The sequence below is a fragment of the Myotis myotis genome, unplaced genomic scaffold, assembly GCF_014108235.1.
Source record: "Myotis myotis isolate mMyoMyo1 unplaced genomic scaffold, mMyoMyo1.p scaffold_m19_p_12, whole genome shotgun sequence".
In the NCBI taxonomy this organism is placed as follows: domain Eukaryota; kingdom Metazoa; phylum Chordata; class Mammalia; order Chiroptera; family Vespertilionidae; genus Myotis; species Myotis myotis.
This window is the reverse complement of record NW_023416316.1, coordinates 3,568,460-3,584,850: the sequence shown is the minus strand read 5'-3', so window position 1 is coordinate 3,584,850 and position 16,391 is coordinate 3,568,460. Positions and strand designations below refer to the sequence as shown.

Sequence of the window (16,391 nt, the reverse complement as noted above, 5' to 3'; positions counted from 1 at the left end):
CGGGGCCAGAGCGCGCGGGGGGGGCCGGAGCGTGGAGCGGGGCGGGGCGGGGCGGAGCCAGCGCGCGGGGCGGGGCGGGGCCAGAGCGCGGGGCGGGGCGGGGCCAGAGCGCGCGAGGGGGGGCCGGAGCGTGGGGCGGGGAGGGGCGGAGCCAGAGCGCGGGGCGGGACCAGAGCGCGGGGCGGGGCGGGGCGTGGTCAGCAGTCGGGGGGGACGCCCCGAGGCGCTGGACCCGGGAGGGGGGTCCTGCGCGCTCCTTCCCCACCCCGGTTGCCGTCCCCTCCTTTGGAGGCAGTGGTGCCACCCCCGTCAGTCCGCTCGGTGTCCTGGAGCGTTGCCCTCCGAGTGGTAGGGAAGCACAGCCATGCTGACAGGGCAATGTCTTCCAGTGTCCCTCGGGGCAGGGGCAGGGGCAGGGCCACGCACGAAGGTGACAGGTGGGGACCGCCCCGCAAAAGCATGGCCGCCGCGCCGGCCTCCGCCCGCCCCGCAAAAGCATGGCCACCGCGCTCCCAGGGCCGGGCGGGCGGTTGTCGCGCCGGGAGGCGAGCCGGCCGTTGGTGCGCATGCTCCGGGCGCCCCGCGCCGACATGGCCGCCGCCTCCCGGGCTGCGCCGCCGCCGGAGCCGGCCGTTGCTGGGCATGCTCCCTGAGCGCCCCGCACCGACATGGCGGTTGTCTCCGCGGGGGTGACTGTAATTCTCGGCTGTCGGTGGTAGCCGGCCGGCGCGCATTGCTCCCCAAAAGCTCTGAGCGCGGGGCAGGGAGGGGTGGGTGCGGAGTGCCAGGTGCGGGCTGCGGGCGTCGGGGCCGGCTCCTGGCGGAGGAAGATGGCCGAGGGCGAGCGGCAGGCGCCGCCAGGTATGGTGCGCCGGCCGGTCGGGCCGCGGCGGGGGCGCGGGGGCGAGGAAGGGGTGCGGTGGGGGCTCGGCCGGGAGGGTCGGGAGATGGGGGACCTCGAGGGGGCGGGGGTGATGGGCGCCGAGGAGGAGGTAGCGTTGAGGGGCCTGGCAGGAGGGCAAGAACCCAGGGCCGCGGCGAAGGCTGGCGGGTGGGGCGCCACCCCGCGTCTTGGGGAGCCCGGGCTGCCGGAGGGTCGGGTGGGCCACGCCTCGGCGGGAGCGGGGCCTGTCCACGCCCGGGCTGCTCGGACCCAGGTCACCCTTCTCCGGCGGGAGGATGCATGGACGGGGCTGCCCTCGTTATGCGACCCTGCTCAGCGGGAGGGGTGCCCCGTGGGCTGGGCCTGCTGGACCCCATCCCCAGCTGGACCCCATCCCCACGCCCGGCCCCCCGCACCCCCACTCCTCCCTCCCTCTGGGAGGCCGGCCTCGGGAGTTTCGGTGGCTGAGAATTTATTGAGAGAAACCGCTCTCGGTCGCCTAAACCACTCATTTACAAAGGCTGGTTGTGCAAGGAGGTGCGCCTCTCCCTGGCGTCACCATCTGTGACTTTTATTTGCACCGCGGCCTCTTTCAAGTTCACTCGAGTAGCTGGGGGTGGAGGTGCTAGGGATAGAGGCCTGCAGCCTGGAGAACGGCCCGGGGGTGGGGGTGGGGGTGGGGGTGCTGCTGACACCCCTCACCCCCACCTTGAGCTAAGACTTTTAAAATTATGTCAGGAGCAAATAGGTTAGCCAAACACACAGCTAGGGTTTGGAAAGCATCTGCTATTCCTTCCGCCCTGTCTTACATTTTGTGATCCCTGGGAAGGTCTCAGAAATGTTCAAGATCAAGAGTCCCTCCCCTACAAGCCTCCCACCGCTGCAAAAAAACAAAAAGAACGAAAACAAAGATGAATAAAGACCTGGGTGTGATCTCCTAGGGCATGCAACCAGACATTACTTTGTTTAACACAAAACTTCTGTGCGTGTGCCCTTAGAACGGGTGGGGAACCTTTTTCCTGCTGCGGGCCATTGGATGTTTAGAACATCATTTAAGGCAGCGGTTCTCAACCTGTGGGTCGCGACCCCTTTGGCGGTCGAATGACCCTTTCACAGGGGTCGCCTGAGACCATCCTGCATATCAGGCATTTACATGACGATTCATAACAGTAGCAACATGACAGTTATGAAGTAGCAACGAAAATAATTTTATGGTTGGGTCACAACATGAGGAACTGTATTTAAAGGGCCAGAAGGTTGAGAACCACTGATAGGGGCCATACACACTAATCAGCTTCAAAATTAGCCTGCTCTGTGTGGCCAAACATTTAATTAACTCACCCCTGATGGCTAGGCAGGGCCGGACCAAATGATTTCCGGGACCTTATATGGTCCCCCGGCTGAGTGTCCCCCCCGCCGCCCCCCCCCCTCGCCCCCCTCCAGCTGCCTCAGAAGTTCTGGTAATGGCATCGGGAGATAGAAGACATTCTCAATAAGAATTCCCCGTGAGATGTGTCCCTGAAGACGGGTGGTGGGTGAGGGAGAGAACCTGTGCGTGAACGAGGTGAAGGCCCGGGAGGGCAGCCATGGCTGAGGACCCAGGCTCCGGGCGTGTGGCCCTTCTCGGAAGTTTGAAGTGGGGCGTTTTGGGACAAGCGGAGTGAACTCCTTCCCTCGGTGTAGTGTGAACACCTGGGCTTCTGGAGGTACCCAGACCTCGCTCTGCAGGCAAGTCCCAGCCCCTGTGAGCCGGTTCCCTTAGTTCTTAAACCTGAGGCTACGCCTGCATAGGGCTGCCGTGTGTGTCCACAGAGGATGTGGGCAGCGCCTGGGACATGGCAGTTAAGTCAGTGTGGGTTCCTGTGGGTCTTCTCAAAGGTGGTACAAGTTGAACACGTGGACTGGTTCCCAAGTGGTAGATGATGCTACATTACACTTTCGGGGCGAGGGGGGGCGGTTAGGGACATCTCTAACACTTTGTATGTTTCCATCTTATACTGAGAGGTTTTAGGGGATCCAACTGTCCGGTGGTCCCTTTGTCAGAGGCAGAACCTTGAGGCTGGAGAGACTGTGGGTCTGACTTCATTTGTCTCAGGCCTGTGTCCGAAGGCTTGCTTTTCTGACTTGGGATTTTGTGTTCTGGCAACTTGTGTGTTGCATCAGTGATTTGTTGCAATGCTTCCTATAGGGTAACCTTTCCCCTGGTGACAGGGCCTGGCCTGGAGGTTTTCCTCTTTGTAAAACAATGTCAGGGGGACTGTCCCCTTGCAGGGAATAGTTCTCCGATGTACAGAAGGGCTCTGTTCCCAAATATTGCAAGTTGATTATTTGGAACGTGGAGCACATTTCCCCATAAAGACAATGTGGTTGGGTTACTAGCCTGACCTACAAAGCTTTCTATTTAGCATCTTAGAGTAGCAATTTACTAATCGGAGGGGGTCTCAATGTTGGGTCCTGGGAACAGGGCTTGCAGAACAGGCGGGAGGAGGAAGAGAGTTTCTCGTCTCTTTCTTAGGCCCTGGTTTGAATTCGGATTAGGTAGAGGTTTGCTTTGCTCTTATCTCAGGTTCCCTAGCCTACTCCTTAGGTCCCCTGGGCTTCTCCCTCAACAACTGATACCTTGTTTTCCTTGCAGAGAAAGGAAAGTCAGGAGGCCAGAGGGTTTGGTTTAAATACTCTGTCCTGGGAGTCTGTGTCTGGTTTACACTGGGGCTTGGGTGTTGGAATCTTGGTTTAAAAGTGTGTGTGTGTTGGGAAGGGTTTCTATTTATTTGTTTGCTTTTTCGTTTTCTTTGTCAAGATTCTTCGGAGGAGACCCCTCCAGCCACTCAGAGCTTTATCATTCCGAAAAAGGAGATCCACACGGTTCCGGACATGGGTAAATGGAAGCGTTCTCAGGTACCAGTGGCGTCTACCCTGCAGGGTCAGAGCTAAGAGGAGAAACTCGGGCTTTTTCAGAGACACTGGTTTTCTGGACATGATGGGCTGTGAGCTCCTGACCTTCACGCTCTTGGAGCCACAGCTCTTAGAAGCTAGGAAGGGAGGTGACAGCGGAGATGACTGTCCCTCCCGTCAGGGGCAGTGGGAAGATCTCTGGGGGCCGGGGCCAGAGTAACCCTACAGAGTTGTGCTCCTGGTTCTCATACACCGTCGCCCCTTGAGAGTTGTATTGGCTGAACATGAGTGTCCCAAATGAAGGAGTGTGTTACGTGATTCTTGGTTACAAGTAACAGCAAGTTGGGGAGCAGTGTATCAAAGGGAGAGGAGGTTATTACATGAAAACCGAGGCCAGGGAAGTGACTGAGCCTAAAAATACCTGGGAACTGGGGCCCAGAGCACTCTTGGGCAGACCAGCTTTCTGTGCTGCAGAAGATAACAGCGTGTCCCTCCTGGCTGTGGTCAGGCTGCGGAAAGACTGGGACTGAGAGAAAGAAAGCCAATTTCACATTCCCAGGGAAGGCCTTGGGTCCAGCTCCAGCCAGGTGCCGGCCTGGTCTGGTCAGCTGGGGTGGGGAGTGTCCCTTGTAGAGAAGGGGCAGGCTTGGGGTCTTGACAAACTTGGCAGGTTTCCGGTAAGGAGTCTGCTGTGCTTACACTGCTCTAGCCCAGTGGTCGGCAAACTCATTCGTCAACAGAGCCAAATATCAACAGTACAACCATTGAAATTTCTTTTGAGAGCCAAATTTTTTAAACTTAAACTATATAGGTAGGTACGTTGTTATTAACTTAATTAGGGTACTCCTACGGCTTAGGAAGAGCCACACTCAAGGGGCCAAAGAGCCGCATGTGGCTCGCGAGCCGCAGTTTGCCGACCACGGGTCTAGGCCACAGGTTGGCAAATGATGCCTGCCAGACGAAGCTGGCTCTCCGCCCGTTTCTGTAAATACAGTTTTGTTGGCGCACAGCCACACTCGTCCGTGTGCCTGTTGTCCGGGCTGCTGTCACGACGGGCAGAGCTGTGGGGTCCAGGGAGCCCAAAGCACTTACTACTGTCTGGCCCGTTGTTGGCACCAGCATATTAGGGAAGTGTTGGTCCCTTTCTCTGCTGATGTGCATGCTGACCGATGCTCTTGCGATGATGACAACGGTGGTGGTGGTGGTGGCATCTGTAGAGACTGTACACAGTCACCTTCGTTAGAATGTCCTGAGTTTTAGTCACCAAGAGACTCGGACCCACATAGAGCAGGGACTTTGGAGGATGCCCCTGCCCCTTGCTCCCGCCTCTCCTTGCGTCCCAATGTGCTTTGCAGGGGCAGTTGTGGGCACTGCCACAGTCAGGATGAGGGCTCAGGCTTGCCCTGGGCCGGGGGAGTTGCTTTAGGTGCTGTCCCCCACTCCCGCCTGCAGCCATTCCTAAGCTGGCAAGAGGATCTGCTATAGAACACCCCTCTAGACACTGAGGGGTGGGTTCTCAGGACGCATCTGGGGCTGGTACCCTTTAGGCTTAGATAAGGAGGAAGGAAGCAAGCGAGGGGCAGAGGGATGATGAAGAAACAAGACTGAGCAGTCCGTTGTTCCCAGGAACCGCCCCTCCAGGGGCCTGTGCCTCAGTGCTTTTTCATCCCCATGCTGGGTGCACCCTGCAGCCCAACAGGGAGGAGAGTGCCCAGCGGGACCCGGGGATGGGTGTGCTGAGAGACCCGGCCATGGACAGAAGACACTTCTCCTGGGAGCGGGCATTGCACCAAGGCAGACAGCCGGTGGGGAGCCATCTGGAATATGAGCAGGGAGAGGGCCCTGGGTGGGTTCCTTGGGCTCCTGGTGGTGTAGTACAGTGGAGTTTGGTTGGCTGGGTCCGGCTCCACATCTACTGAGATCTTGGTCTTAGGAGACGTTGGGCAAGTCACTCTCCTGAAGCCTTGGTTTTCTCCCCTGTAGAATGGGGTCAGTGATAGTGCTAGCTCCTGGGCTGTTGTGTAAAGAAACTACTGGTAGCAAGAGTGAGCACACAGCACATTCTGGCTGGAGGCCCAGGTGTCATTGGCTTGCCAGTGGTGTGGGATGGAGGGCGAGGGGAGGGTATTTGACATTATCTTTCTACTGCTCCTGCTACCTGGTTGGGAGCCAGGGGCAGCTTGGAGCATTTTGGTAACTGGGTGCAGCTGGGGTATAGAGAGAGTGGGGGTCTGACAGCCCTTTCCACATCCCACTGTCCTCCTCCCCTGTTTGGTAGGCATACGCCGACTACATCGGATTCATCCTTACCCTCAACGAAGGTGTGAAGGGGAAGAAGCTGACCTTCGAGTACAAAGTCTCTGAGGTAGGCATGGGCAGGGTGCCTGCTGTGGCAGGGCCTTCCAGAAATAGCTCCATGGAGTCCTGTGTGCTCATTGCCCACAGCGGGGCCAGTGCAGAAAATCACATCATTCAAACACAGGTGCAGTTGACATTTTTGTATACTTTGTATACGTTTTGTATACTTCTCACACTTTTTAAAATCTGTGAATAGAAAATTGGATCAAGGTAAATTGCCATTTTATAGCCTGCATTTTTGCTAACTGGTATGTTTATATACGTTTTAAGTCAAAAGAGATCACAAAAGAAGTAACCGTGCTCACTGAAGAGATTACTGAGAAACGTGTGTAACGTTAGCCCTGGCCTCTTGCTATCTTCCCTCTCATAGCTGACCGTTAACAGCTGGGGGAGTGTCATCCAGACCTGCCCTGTGAGCTCCTCCTCTCCTGCCGTGGGAATGGCTGCCTCACTGAGCCATGCCCTCATTGGTTTAAACAGTCCCCTAACTGTAGACTTTTAGGTTGTGTCCCTAAACATTGCTGCTCTGAATACCCTTGCACCTACATATGTGGACGTTGTTTCCACGTCTAGGAGTGGAAACATTGAGTTGAAGGGCACACTGCTAGGTGGGTGCTCTTCGGCTGGGTTTCAGAGACAGGCTTATTTGCGGAGGGAGGGCGAGAGCTGTGGGGAGGCTGATACCCCTGGGAAGGTGTGGTCCTGTAGTTGTTTGCTCTGCTGGAGGCCTCCAGTGGCCTTTTGGATTCCTGTCCCAGTTGGCCCAGAACCACCTTGAGCCTCTTATCTGAGACACCAGGGCCTGAGGAGCCTCTCTCAGTGTCTTGTCTGGCCCAGCTCTCTAGCTGTAGCCTGGGCCTGGCCCAGTCTCCACCTGGCCTGAGGCTCACATTGGCCCTAACTGGCTGCTGGGTGGCCGAGGTCCTCTTCTGTCACTGGAGGGGAGCCAGTGCTGGGGATTGCCAGTCTTCTCTTGGGAGCTGGCCCACTCAGTGCTCCGGGACTTGAGGCCCAGGTGCAGAGGAGGGGAGAGCGGGCTCCTCTGAGCCTGTGGCAAGAGATGCTCTGCTCTCCTCAGTGGGTTGGGGAATGTGGTGGGAAGGCTAGTTAAAGGGGATGTTATAATTACCCCAGCAGATTCTGAGCTGCCAAATCCCTCCCAGGTCCCTTAATTGCCTCTGAGGCTTTGATGGTAGCAGGCCACACCAACCAGGTGTTGTCTTAGCACAGGAGCTGTTCTTTTGGCAGCATTGCAGCATGGTTAAGTGCCTGAGTTCTGGAGTCAGGCTGACCCGGTTTTCATAACCTTTCACTTCTAAGCTGAGTGACCTTGTTTCCTGTGGACCTTTATGTCCTCATATGTAGAGTGGGAAGAGCCACAGACCTACTCATGGCCCCTGGGGAGGATCTGCTAAGATCCCACATGTAGGGTGGTTTTGTACAGTACCTGGCACGGACAAATGACATTATCATTATTAGCTACTAGAGGCTCAGTGCACAGAATTTGTGCACTGCGGGGGGGGGGGTGTGGGGTGGGCGTGCCTCCCTCAGCCTGGGCCTGTGCCCTCTTGCAGTTTGGGAGCCCTTGGGATGTTCAACTGACGGCTTAGCCTAAGCTAGCAGTTGGACATCCTTAGCGCTGCCGCAGAGGCGGGAGAGGCTGCTGCCACCGCCGCGGCGCTCATCATGAGCCCAGCTTCTGGCTGAGCGGTGCTCCCCCTGTGGGAGTGCACTGACCACCAGGGGGCAGCTCCTGTGTTAAGTGTCTGCCCCCTGATGGTCAGTGCACATCATGGCGACAGATCATTCCACCGTTCGGTCAGTTTGCATATTAGCCTTTTATTATATAGATTGTAAGCGTTAGCTATTTTGCATTTCTAATTTCCAGTAGTGTTGTTGCTTCAGTTCGGGCTCTTCCTGAGCTGGGGTTCATCCCAGCACCAGGGGGAGTGGGCTGCTCCCCACTCAGTGCACAGAGGTGACTAGTCTCCAGCGGGCTCCCAGATTCTGCCCACAGCTGGCAGGGTCAGCAGGAGGCACAGCTCACAGGAAGTGGCCTTGGCCCACAGATGGGAGCTGTGTTCTGCAAAGAGCTGAGGTCTGAGAAGGCCTCAGAGTATTGCTTGCCAATTCCAAATAAATAACCCAGAGGACTGGCTGTGAAAGACATGAGTTTATTAGGACTATGTGTGTACAGGGCAGCCTGTCAGTGATGTCTCTGCAACGCAGGCTTTGTCAGTACAGGGCTATGTAGGGTACAGAAAACAAAGCAGCCTGGCCAGTAGCTCAGTGGTTAGAGAATCAGCCCACCCACCAAGGGTCTCAGGTTTGAATCCTAGTCAAGGGCATGAACCTGGTTTGCAGGTTTGATCCCCGGCCAGGGGGCATGTGCAGGAGGCAACCAATGGATGTGTGTCACATTAATATTTCTCTCTCTCTTTGTTTCTCTCTCTCTTCTCCTCCTCACTCTCTTTAAAAAGCATAAATGAAAACGAAGTCCTTGGGTAAGGATTAACAAACAAAAACAAAGCAAACGATGAGCTAAAGATGCCAGCTGTTTACCATCCGGCTCACATCCGGTAACAGCTTCTTTTTGGCCATTTCTTTACTGAGGAGCTGGCCAGGCTCCCAAGGCCCACAGCACACTTACAGATGGCCTCCATGATAGGCCCCAGGGCGGGAGGTGCAGTTGGAACTTGGGAAGGGGCCCATGTTCTCACGTACCACCCAGCTGTCTTCTGCTTGGTTCCGTAGGTCTCCTGATTCTTCTCACTGCTGCCTCCCACTACAGGAATGGCAATTGCAGCTGGGGGAGGGCACCGTGGTCTGGGTGGCGGCTTCCAGACTGCCTATAGCAAGGAGCAAGCCAGGGGGACGTGGGCTTGCCTACGTCCGTGTTTAGAAGGCTCTCCTTCGTTTTGAGATTATGTCTGTCCTTTGGGTTAGAATTTTTGATTTTTGCAAAATAAAAATGATAGATAAGTCTTATTTTTATTTATTTATTTTTTTCCTGTTCTGTTTGGGTTTTTTTTTTTAATATATTTTTTATTGATTTTTTTACAGAGAGGAAGGGAGAGAGATAGAAAGTTAGAAACATCGATGAGAGAGAAACATCGATCAGCTGCCTCCTGCACATCTACTGGGGATGTGCCCGCAACCCAGGTACATGCCCCCGACCGGAATCGAACCCGGGACCTTTCAATCTGCAGGCCGACGCTCTATCCACTGAGCCAAACCGGTTTCGGCTTGATTTTTAAAACGAGAGCAAAATAGAAAATGTCTCCAAAATTTTACTTGTCCATGAAATCCAAAAAGAAAGCATTGGATTAGGGAGAAGTGCAGCTCGATGTATTCTTTGTGTTTTCAGGTACAAGCCCACAGTTCTCTCTCCTCTAACCTTTTCCCCCAACTAGCCGAACAGTAGAGGCCTCCTACCCCCAGTTGAAAACCCGTCTGCAGAAAGAGGAGCTCGGAGCCTTTCCATTGTTCACTGGTCAGCCGGGCTGGGCCTGGAGCACCTTCTTAATCCTCCTCTGTGTCACCAGAGATTGACATCTCTGGACGGGCTTGCGGGTGCTTCCCAGCCAGGATTATTGCAGCATCGTCCTAAGTCCCAGGTCAGGTTTGCTCTGTCCCTGTTATCAGTGTTCCTGGTGACCTGGTTCTTCACAAAGACAGGTTCTGACAGCACTTTCTGCCACATTCCAGCGAGGCAGACTTATGTCACCAGGCCTCTGCTTCAGGCAGGTATAAAGGGAGCTTTGTCCTCTATGGGTCCGTTTCTCCTCCCAGGCCTCAAGCATAGGGAACAGGGTGATGAAGGCCATTGCACAGTGACAGGAGGCACCACTTATATGGATAGCAATGTGATTCCTGCCTGCTGGAGCTCTACAGGGGGGCATTGGCTAGCATGTATACCATTAGCTCAAGCCCGCCTCCCCACCCACCCACCTCCAAGTACATACACAGCTCTTGGGAAGCGTCTCTGCGTGGCAGACTTGACCATGCCTTGCCCTCATCACAACTTTTTCTGTGGGCACCACCCTGCTAGTTCCTACCAGTGCCAGGAGCTCTGGAGGCATCTCCTTAGACCAGCGGTTGCCAACCGGTGGTCCACGGACCACTGGAGGTCCGTGAGGTCCGAAAGGTTGGCGACCGCTGCCTTAGACTGTTCTGCCCAGTAGACACAGGCACGATCCTCCTTTTGGCAGGCTCCTTCCTCCCAGGGCCACCTGACTTGGAATGTCTTCTGTATCATGTTCTCCCTGCGCCTTTCGTCGCCCCCTCACGTGGCCCACTTCTGTCAGCCTCATCTGCAAGGAGCACTTTCTCACCGTCCTCACAGGCCTGTGTCTCGGACAGGCAGCCTCACCTAATTTCTCATTGAGTAACACTGTGTGCTCATGTGGCCCTGGCCTGTGACACCGATTCCGCGCTTAGTCCCGGCCCTCCGTGGGAAAAGCGGGGATGAGGGACGGGATCTTGAACACCTGTGGTCCTACAAGGCATTACCCACGCTGCTACCTTTGACCCGCATTTTCACGGAGGATGAGCTGCCAGGTTGTTTATCTCAGGCTATCTGTGGTAGTGAACAGTTGAAAAGATCCCAAACGTTTCACAGTGAGGGATTCGGTAAATAAATTGTAGTTCACTGGCACAATGGAGTCTTAGTCACTTCCTAGAGGTTATTGTAAAGTCATGTTTACATATTGATGTGGAATGAGGTTCATGAGGAAATAGCAGGCTACAAAGCCGCGTGTGCCCTGTCACCCATGTTTCGAGCTTGTGTAATCATACACCATCACCTTGTGCCTGCACTGCAGCAGGCATCCTTCATGGGGTGTTATTTAGTTCTCATGACAGCCTCGAGAGCTGTCTATCAGCATGCCCACTTTGAGATGAAGAAATAGGCACAGAGCGTTCAAGTCACTGGCTCAAGGTCTGTGGCAACTAAATGGTGTTTTTTGAATCGGTCCAGTTGCCTTCAAAATTGTCACCATGATAAGCAATAGAAAACACTGGAAAAATATGAAGAGTATGTTAAAAAGTAAGTAATGCTTATTTCTGGGTGTTAGGATTACTGGTCATTTTTGTTCCTTTTACATTTCTGTTTTCTGTGGTGAGGAGGTGTTATGTACTAAATAGAAGACCACACTGATTCTAGTGAAAAAGGTCAGGTTTGCCCAGCTGGCGTGACTCAGTGGTTGAGCATTGACCTATGAACCAGGAGGTCATGGTTCAATTCCTAGTCAGGGCATATGCACAGGTTGCTGGCTCGATCCCCAGTGTGTGGGGCATGTGGGGGGCAGCTGATCAATGATTCTCTCTCTCATTGATGCCTCCCTCTCTCTTTCTCTCTCTGTCTCTCTCTCTCTCTTCCCCTCTCTCCCCCTCCCTCTCCCTCTCCCTTCCTCTCTGAAATCAATACAAATATATTTAAAAAACAAAAAAGAAGGTCAGGGCCGCAGTTCGTGCTTGTCCAACAGCTCCTCGAGGCTAGTGAGAGACCAGCTGCTGCAGCCACCCTTGTCCCTTCAGCCTGGTGCTGGTCCCTTTCTGGAAAGCCCACTGTGCTCCCCTGGCCTCTCTTTCATACTCAGTGTGTTTGGAAGGGGCACAGCAAGGAGGATGCCAGGTAGCACCATGTCTTGGGGTCATTGTTCAGCAACAGTGGGGACTTGCCTCTGGCTCTAGCTTGGTCATTGTGTCCTGCTCCTCTATTTTGCCTCCACAGGCCATTGAGAAACTGGTCGCTCTTCTCAACACTCTGGACAGGTGGATTGATGAGACTCCACCAATGGACCAGCCCTCTCGATTTGGGAACAAGGCCTTCAGGACCTGGTATGCCAGACTTGACCAGGTGAGGCTGTCACAGACAGGCTGGGGGCTGGGCTGGAGGGAGCTTTCAGGCATATCAGAATCACTGGGAGTTTGTTAAGATGGCAATTCCATTTACCAAAAGTACAGATGCATTTAGCCACCCTCTGGGAATGACCATGTGGATACCATGTTCTCTGCACAGGGCTGTTTAGTAGGCAATTGATCGAAACACCCTAGGTGTCCGTCTGCAGGGGATCAGTTAAATAAACTAGTGCCTCCGCCTCTGGAGCACTGTGCAGCTGTAAGGAGGAATAAGGAGTCCCACTAGGGAACTGAGGGAGGGGACTCTGCGGTCTACTGTCAGGTTGAAGAGCAGCCAGGCCTATGATGCATATTGCAAGCTGCCTTTTGGTTAGAAAGAGGGAGAAATAAAAAGTATGTTTGTATTGCCCAGTTTGCATAGGGAAACATCACTGGAAGGATACACAAAAGGCAAATAAAGCTGTGGTTTCTTTTGGGGGGCAGGGGAGAGGGGGGTGGTGGGGACAAGGGTGGAGTGGGACTTCTCAGTGCATCCCTTTTATCACCTGTTTATTTTTTAATCATATGAAGGTGATTCCTGTTCAAAGCAAACAAACAAACAAAATGCAGGATTGCAACCCCATCCTCAGAAAAGCAGTCTGTCAGTCCAGATGGGGTCTGAGAATCCAGATTTTCACCGTGTCTCCAGGAGATTCTCAGGCCAGGTGTCCACACACTGACTGTGCGGAGCTTGGGTTCTCATTTCTCTGGCCTGGGGTTTTCACGTGGAGCAGAGGGGGCTCCAAGGACCCAGCAAAATGCTTTCCTTCCCTAAGAATAGCTCAGATGCCTCTGGATTCTAAGATGGCACATGGGCTTGAGTTGTTGTTTTTTAAAGATTTTTATAGAGTTACTAGAAGCCTGGTGCACAAAATTCGTGCACAAGTACAGTCCCTAGGCCTGGCTGGTGATCAAATTGTGAGCATCTAGCATGGAAGGGCAGGTCCGAGCTGACCTCTTGGCCCTGGGCAGCACCTGGGCCCCTGGGCCTTGCATGCCCCCTTCCACCTGAGCCATTGGGCCCCTGCCCAGCTCCCTCAGCACTTGGGAGCCGGGCGGTGGCCCCGCCCCCCACCACTGCCGCTGATTGCCATTTTCAGGGCGTTTGGCGGGGTGACTGGGCCCCGCCTGGCTCCCTCAGTGCCTGGGACCCAGACGGTGGCCCTGCCCCCCACTGCCGCTGCTGGTCACTGTCTGCTGAGCAGTGGGTGGGACGATCGGGCCCCACTCGCACCCACCTTGGCCTGGTGCTGCCCGCTCACCTGCTCCACCATCTTGCTACGGTCCCGCTCTCATTGGGGCCCATCAGGGCCGGCACTGCCGCCCGCTGCCAGCGCCACGTCGCAGATGCCCACCAAGTTCCATGCCGCCCCCTGGTGGTCAGCGCACGTCATAGCGAGTGGTCGAACTCCCGGTTGAAGGGACAATTTGCATATTAGGCTTTTATTATATAGGATAACTTAAAACTGACATATTATAGCTGTACAGCTTAATGTATTTTTGCCCTTACTATATTTTTACCCTTAATGTATATTTACCCTTAATGTATATTTACCCTTAATGTATATTTACCCTTGCACCCACCACCCATATTAAGCTATAGAACATTCCAGCACTTAAGCAGGACCCTCGTGCCCCTCCTAGTTGATATCTCTCCAGCTCTTTTGATTTCTATTCCATAGGTAGATTTTGACATTTTTTGAACTTCATATAAATGTCTGGCTTATTTTACCCAATGGTATGTCTGTATGATTCATCCATATTGTTGTGTATAGCAGCAGATCTTTTTCATTGCTGCATAGTATTCCGTTGTTTGAACATAGCACAATTTATCCATTCTATTGTTGATGGACATTTCAATTGTGGGTTCTTTTCATGTTTTGGCTACTGTACAAATCTGCTATGAACATCCTTGCATACATCCTTTGATGGGCATATGGCACAAACTCTCTTGCTGGGAGTATGAAGAAAGACGACATCTATGGGATGTTGATGAGTTACCAGATGGGAAAGTTTAATGTCTTATTTTCAGATCCCTGCTGTCTTGCCCCCAGGACCCTGTCACCTGGAGGGAGAATCAGCAAATGAAAAGCCACTCCAGAGTAGTCTTTGTTTTGTAAGAATAAATGCTCTCCCTTCTTTTCCTTCTGTGGCCAGTTCAGAGTAGGGGCCAGGCCGCCTGGCATAGCAGCCGGGGTCCTAGCCAGATGCTGCCCCTGGACGTTTGCCTACCAGGATGCTGCATAATCTGCTGCCACCACTTTGTGTCTCTTGTGTTATCAGGAAGCAGAAAACTTGGTGGCCACAGTGGTCCCCACCCATCTGGCAGCTGCTGTGCCTGAGGTGGCCGTTTACCTAAAGGAGTCAGTGGGGAACTCCACGCGCATCGACTATGGCACAGGTACCTGCCTTCCCCGGCACTTACTTGGCTAAACTGCGTCCTTTCTGGGCTGTTTCCTCTCTGCTTTCGGGTTGTGTCTGGGGACCCCTGAGCAAGCAGCCTGACAGGGCTAGCTGGGGTACAGCACTGCCGGGTGCAAGGAGGCTTGGTGCTGTTCCTGCAGCTCTGGCTCCAACCACCAGGGGGAGCTGAAGCCATATGCCTGCTGCCATATGAGCTGAGCTGATTCCTGTTCTTGGTAAAAATGGTCTCTCTGAACTCATTGTCATCACCAAAGTGACTTACTGAGCACTTACTATAGCTCAAGGCAATTGTTTACAAAAGCCTTGAGAAATGAGAGCGCTCAGTAGCCCCTGGCAGCACTGTGGCCACCTCCTCCCTATGCCCCTGCTCTTAGCCACATCCCCTGTGTTCTTGAGTTCTCAAGGAAACGGAGCAGGTGGACACCTTAATGGGGGAGTGTTTTCCTGGCTGAGAGGGATCCTTGCTTTGGTAGGCCCGCCTTTCCTTTCCCTTCCACCCCAAAGCAGGCAAATGCGAGTGCTGCTGTTCTCGGGCCTTCCCCTTGCCTGGCTACAGAGGTAGGCCTGCAGGGGGCCCCCTTGGACCTGGGTCCTGGGCAAGCTTTGTGTCTGCTTCCCCTGTTGCTAGGGAACGGGTTTATCAAGTTTTGGTTCTTTGACTAATAGGGAAAGACCTGGAGGGGAGAGGGGCCAGGTCAGCAGGGGGTGGATTTTCTTCCCTTCTCAGTTGCTCTCAGATGTGATGGTTACCCCTGAATGATGATGGCTTGGATTCTGGCTGGTCATGATCAGAAACTGCACGTGAAAGTAACAGTTCACAAGTTTTTTACGTCCCTAGAGGGACCTTCATTCTGGAGGAGGAGGACAGAAGTCACGGAAACGCTCTCTTCACCTCCCTCCAGTTATGTTTCCTGTGACTGTGAACCATGGACTCAGTCCAAAGGCCAGTCGGTGTCTTCTGTGTTGCCGACCATTCCTATTCGACATGATGGGAGAAGCAGGGTGCCTTTTGACCATATGTGATCCTGCTTAGAATGGGACCTGCTTGGAAGCCTTCAGTGGCTCCCATTGCTCTGGGGATAAAGTCTGAGCTTTGACTCTGGCTGTGAAGCCTCTCTGATCTCAGCCTCATCTTGTTACGCTTTCTCCCTTGCTCTCTGCTTTAGCCATACTGGCCTTCTGAGGGTTCTTCCAGCATATCACATTTTTTTCTTGCCTCATGGCTTTTGACGTGCTGTTTCTTCTGACTAGAATGCTCTCTTTGCTTTCTCACCCTCATGCCTTGCAAGTTCTTATTCATCTTTCAGATTAAATATTATTTTCTTAGGGAACCCTTGAGCCCTTATGTCAGGGTCCCCCTGTGACAGTGTTCACCTTCTCCTCCAGAGCTAGAATATAGAAGTGATTGTGTATTTAATGTCTGTCATAAACTGTCAAACAAGGGCAGGGACTGTCTGACATGGGCAGGGGCGGCCCTCAGAGTAGGTGTTCAGGAATTAGTGAGTGAGTTAAATTTACAAAATTAAACATAAATGCCTGTTTAAGAAGCAATAGTCTGGGCCTGTTAGGAGTCGAATTATAGCTCTGGTGGTTCAGAGGGCCTAGGTCTTGCTGGGCAAGAAAGAGAACCTATCACCTCCACGTTGACCTCTGTCCTTGGAGGGGCAGTTTCAGTGATTGGGACACTGGTGAGACCAAGAATAGTCGCGCTCCTTTTTTTTTTTTTTGAAGACTGTCAACCTCGGCTGTTTTTACTCCCTCAGGACACGAAGCAGCCTTTGCTGCTTTCCTCTGCTGTCTCTGCAAGATTGGGGTGCTCCGGGTAGACGACCAAATAGCTATTGTCTTTAAGGTGTTCAATCGGTGAGTGAGACACGGGCAGGAGGGGTAACTGCTGTGGGGGGAGGAACAAGTGGCCTCTTTCCTCGTC

The 16,391-nt window shown here is 53.8% G+C and overlaps 1 protein-coding gene across 2 annotated transcripts in view; it reads left to right on the top strand.

Moving 5' to 3' along the window:
- Positions 1-563: 563 nt before the first annotated feature.
- The window catches only part of PTPA (protein phosphatase 2 phosphatase activator), a 33,405-nt gene continuing 17,577 nt past the window's right edge, over positions 564-16,391 (top strand). The window contains exons 1-6 of one of the 2 annotated variants that reach the window (XM_036329399.1): positions 564-861; positions 3,684-3,781; positions 6,057-6,143; positions 11,871-11,996; positions 14,321-14,438; positions 16,225-16,324. In XM_036329399.1, the coding sequence (XP_036185292.1) occupies positions 831-861; positions 3,684-3,781; positions 6,057-6,143; positions 11,871-11,996; positions 14,321-14,438; positions 16,225-16,324 (560 nt within the window). In that variant the 5' untranslated portion in view covers positions 564-830. The remainder of the gene's footprint in view (positions 862-3,683; positions 3,782-6,056; positions 6,144-11,870; positions 11,997-14,320; positions 14,439-16,224; positions 16,325-16,391) is intronic. The other variant, XM_036329398.1, reaches the window with a different exon arrangement.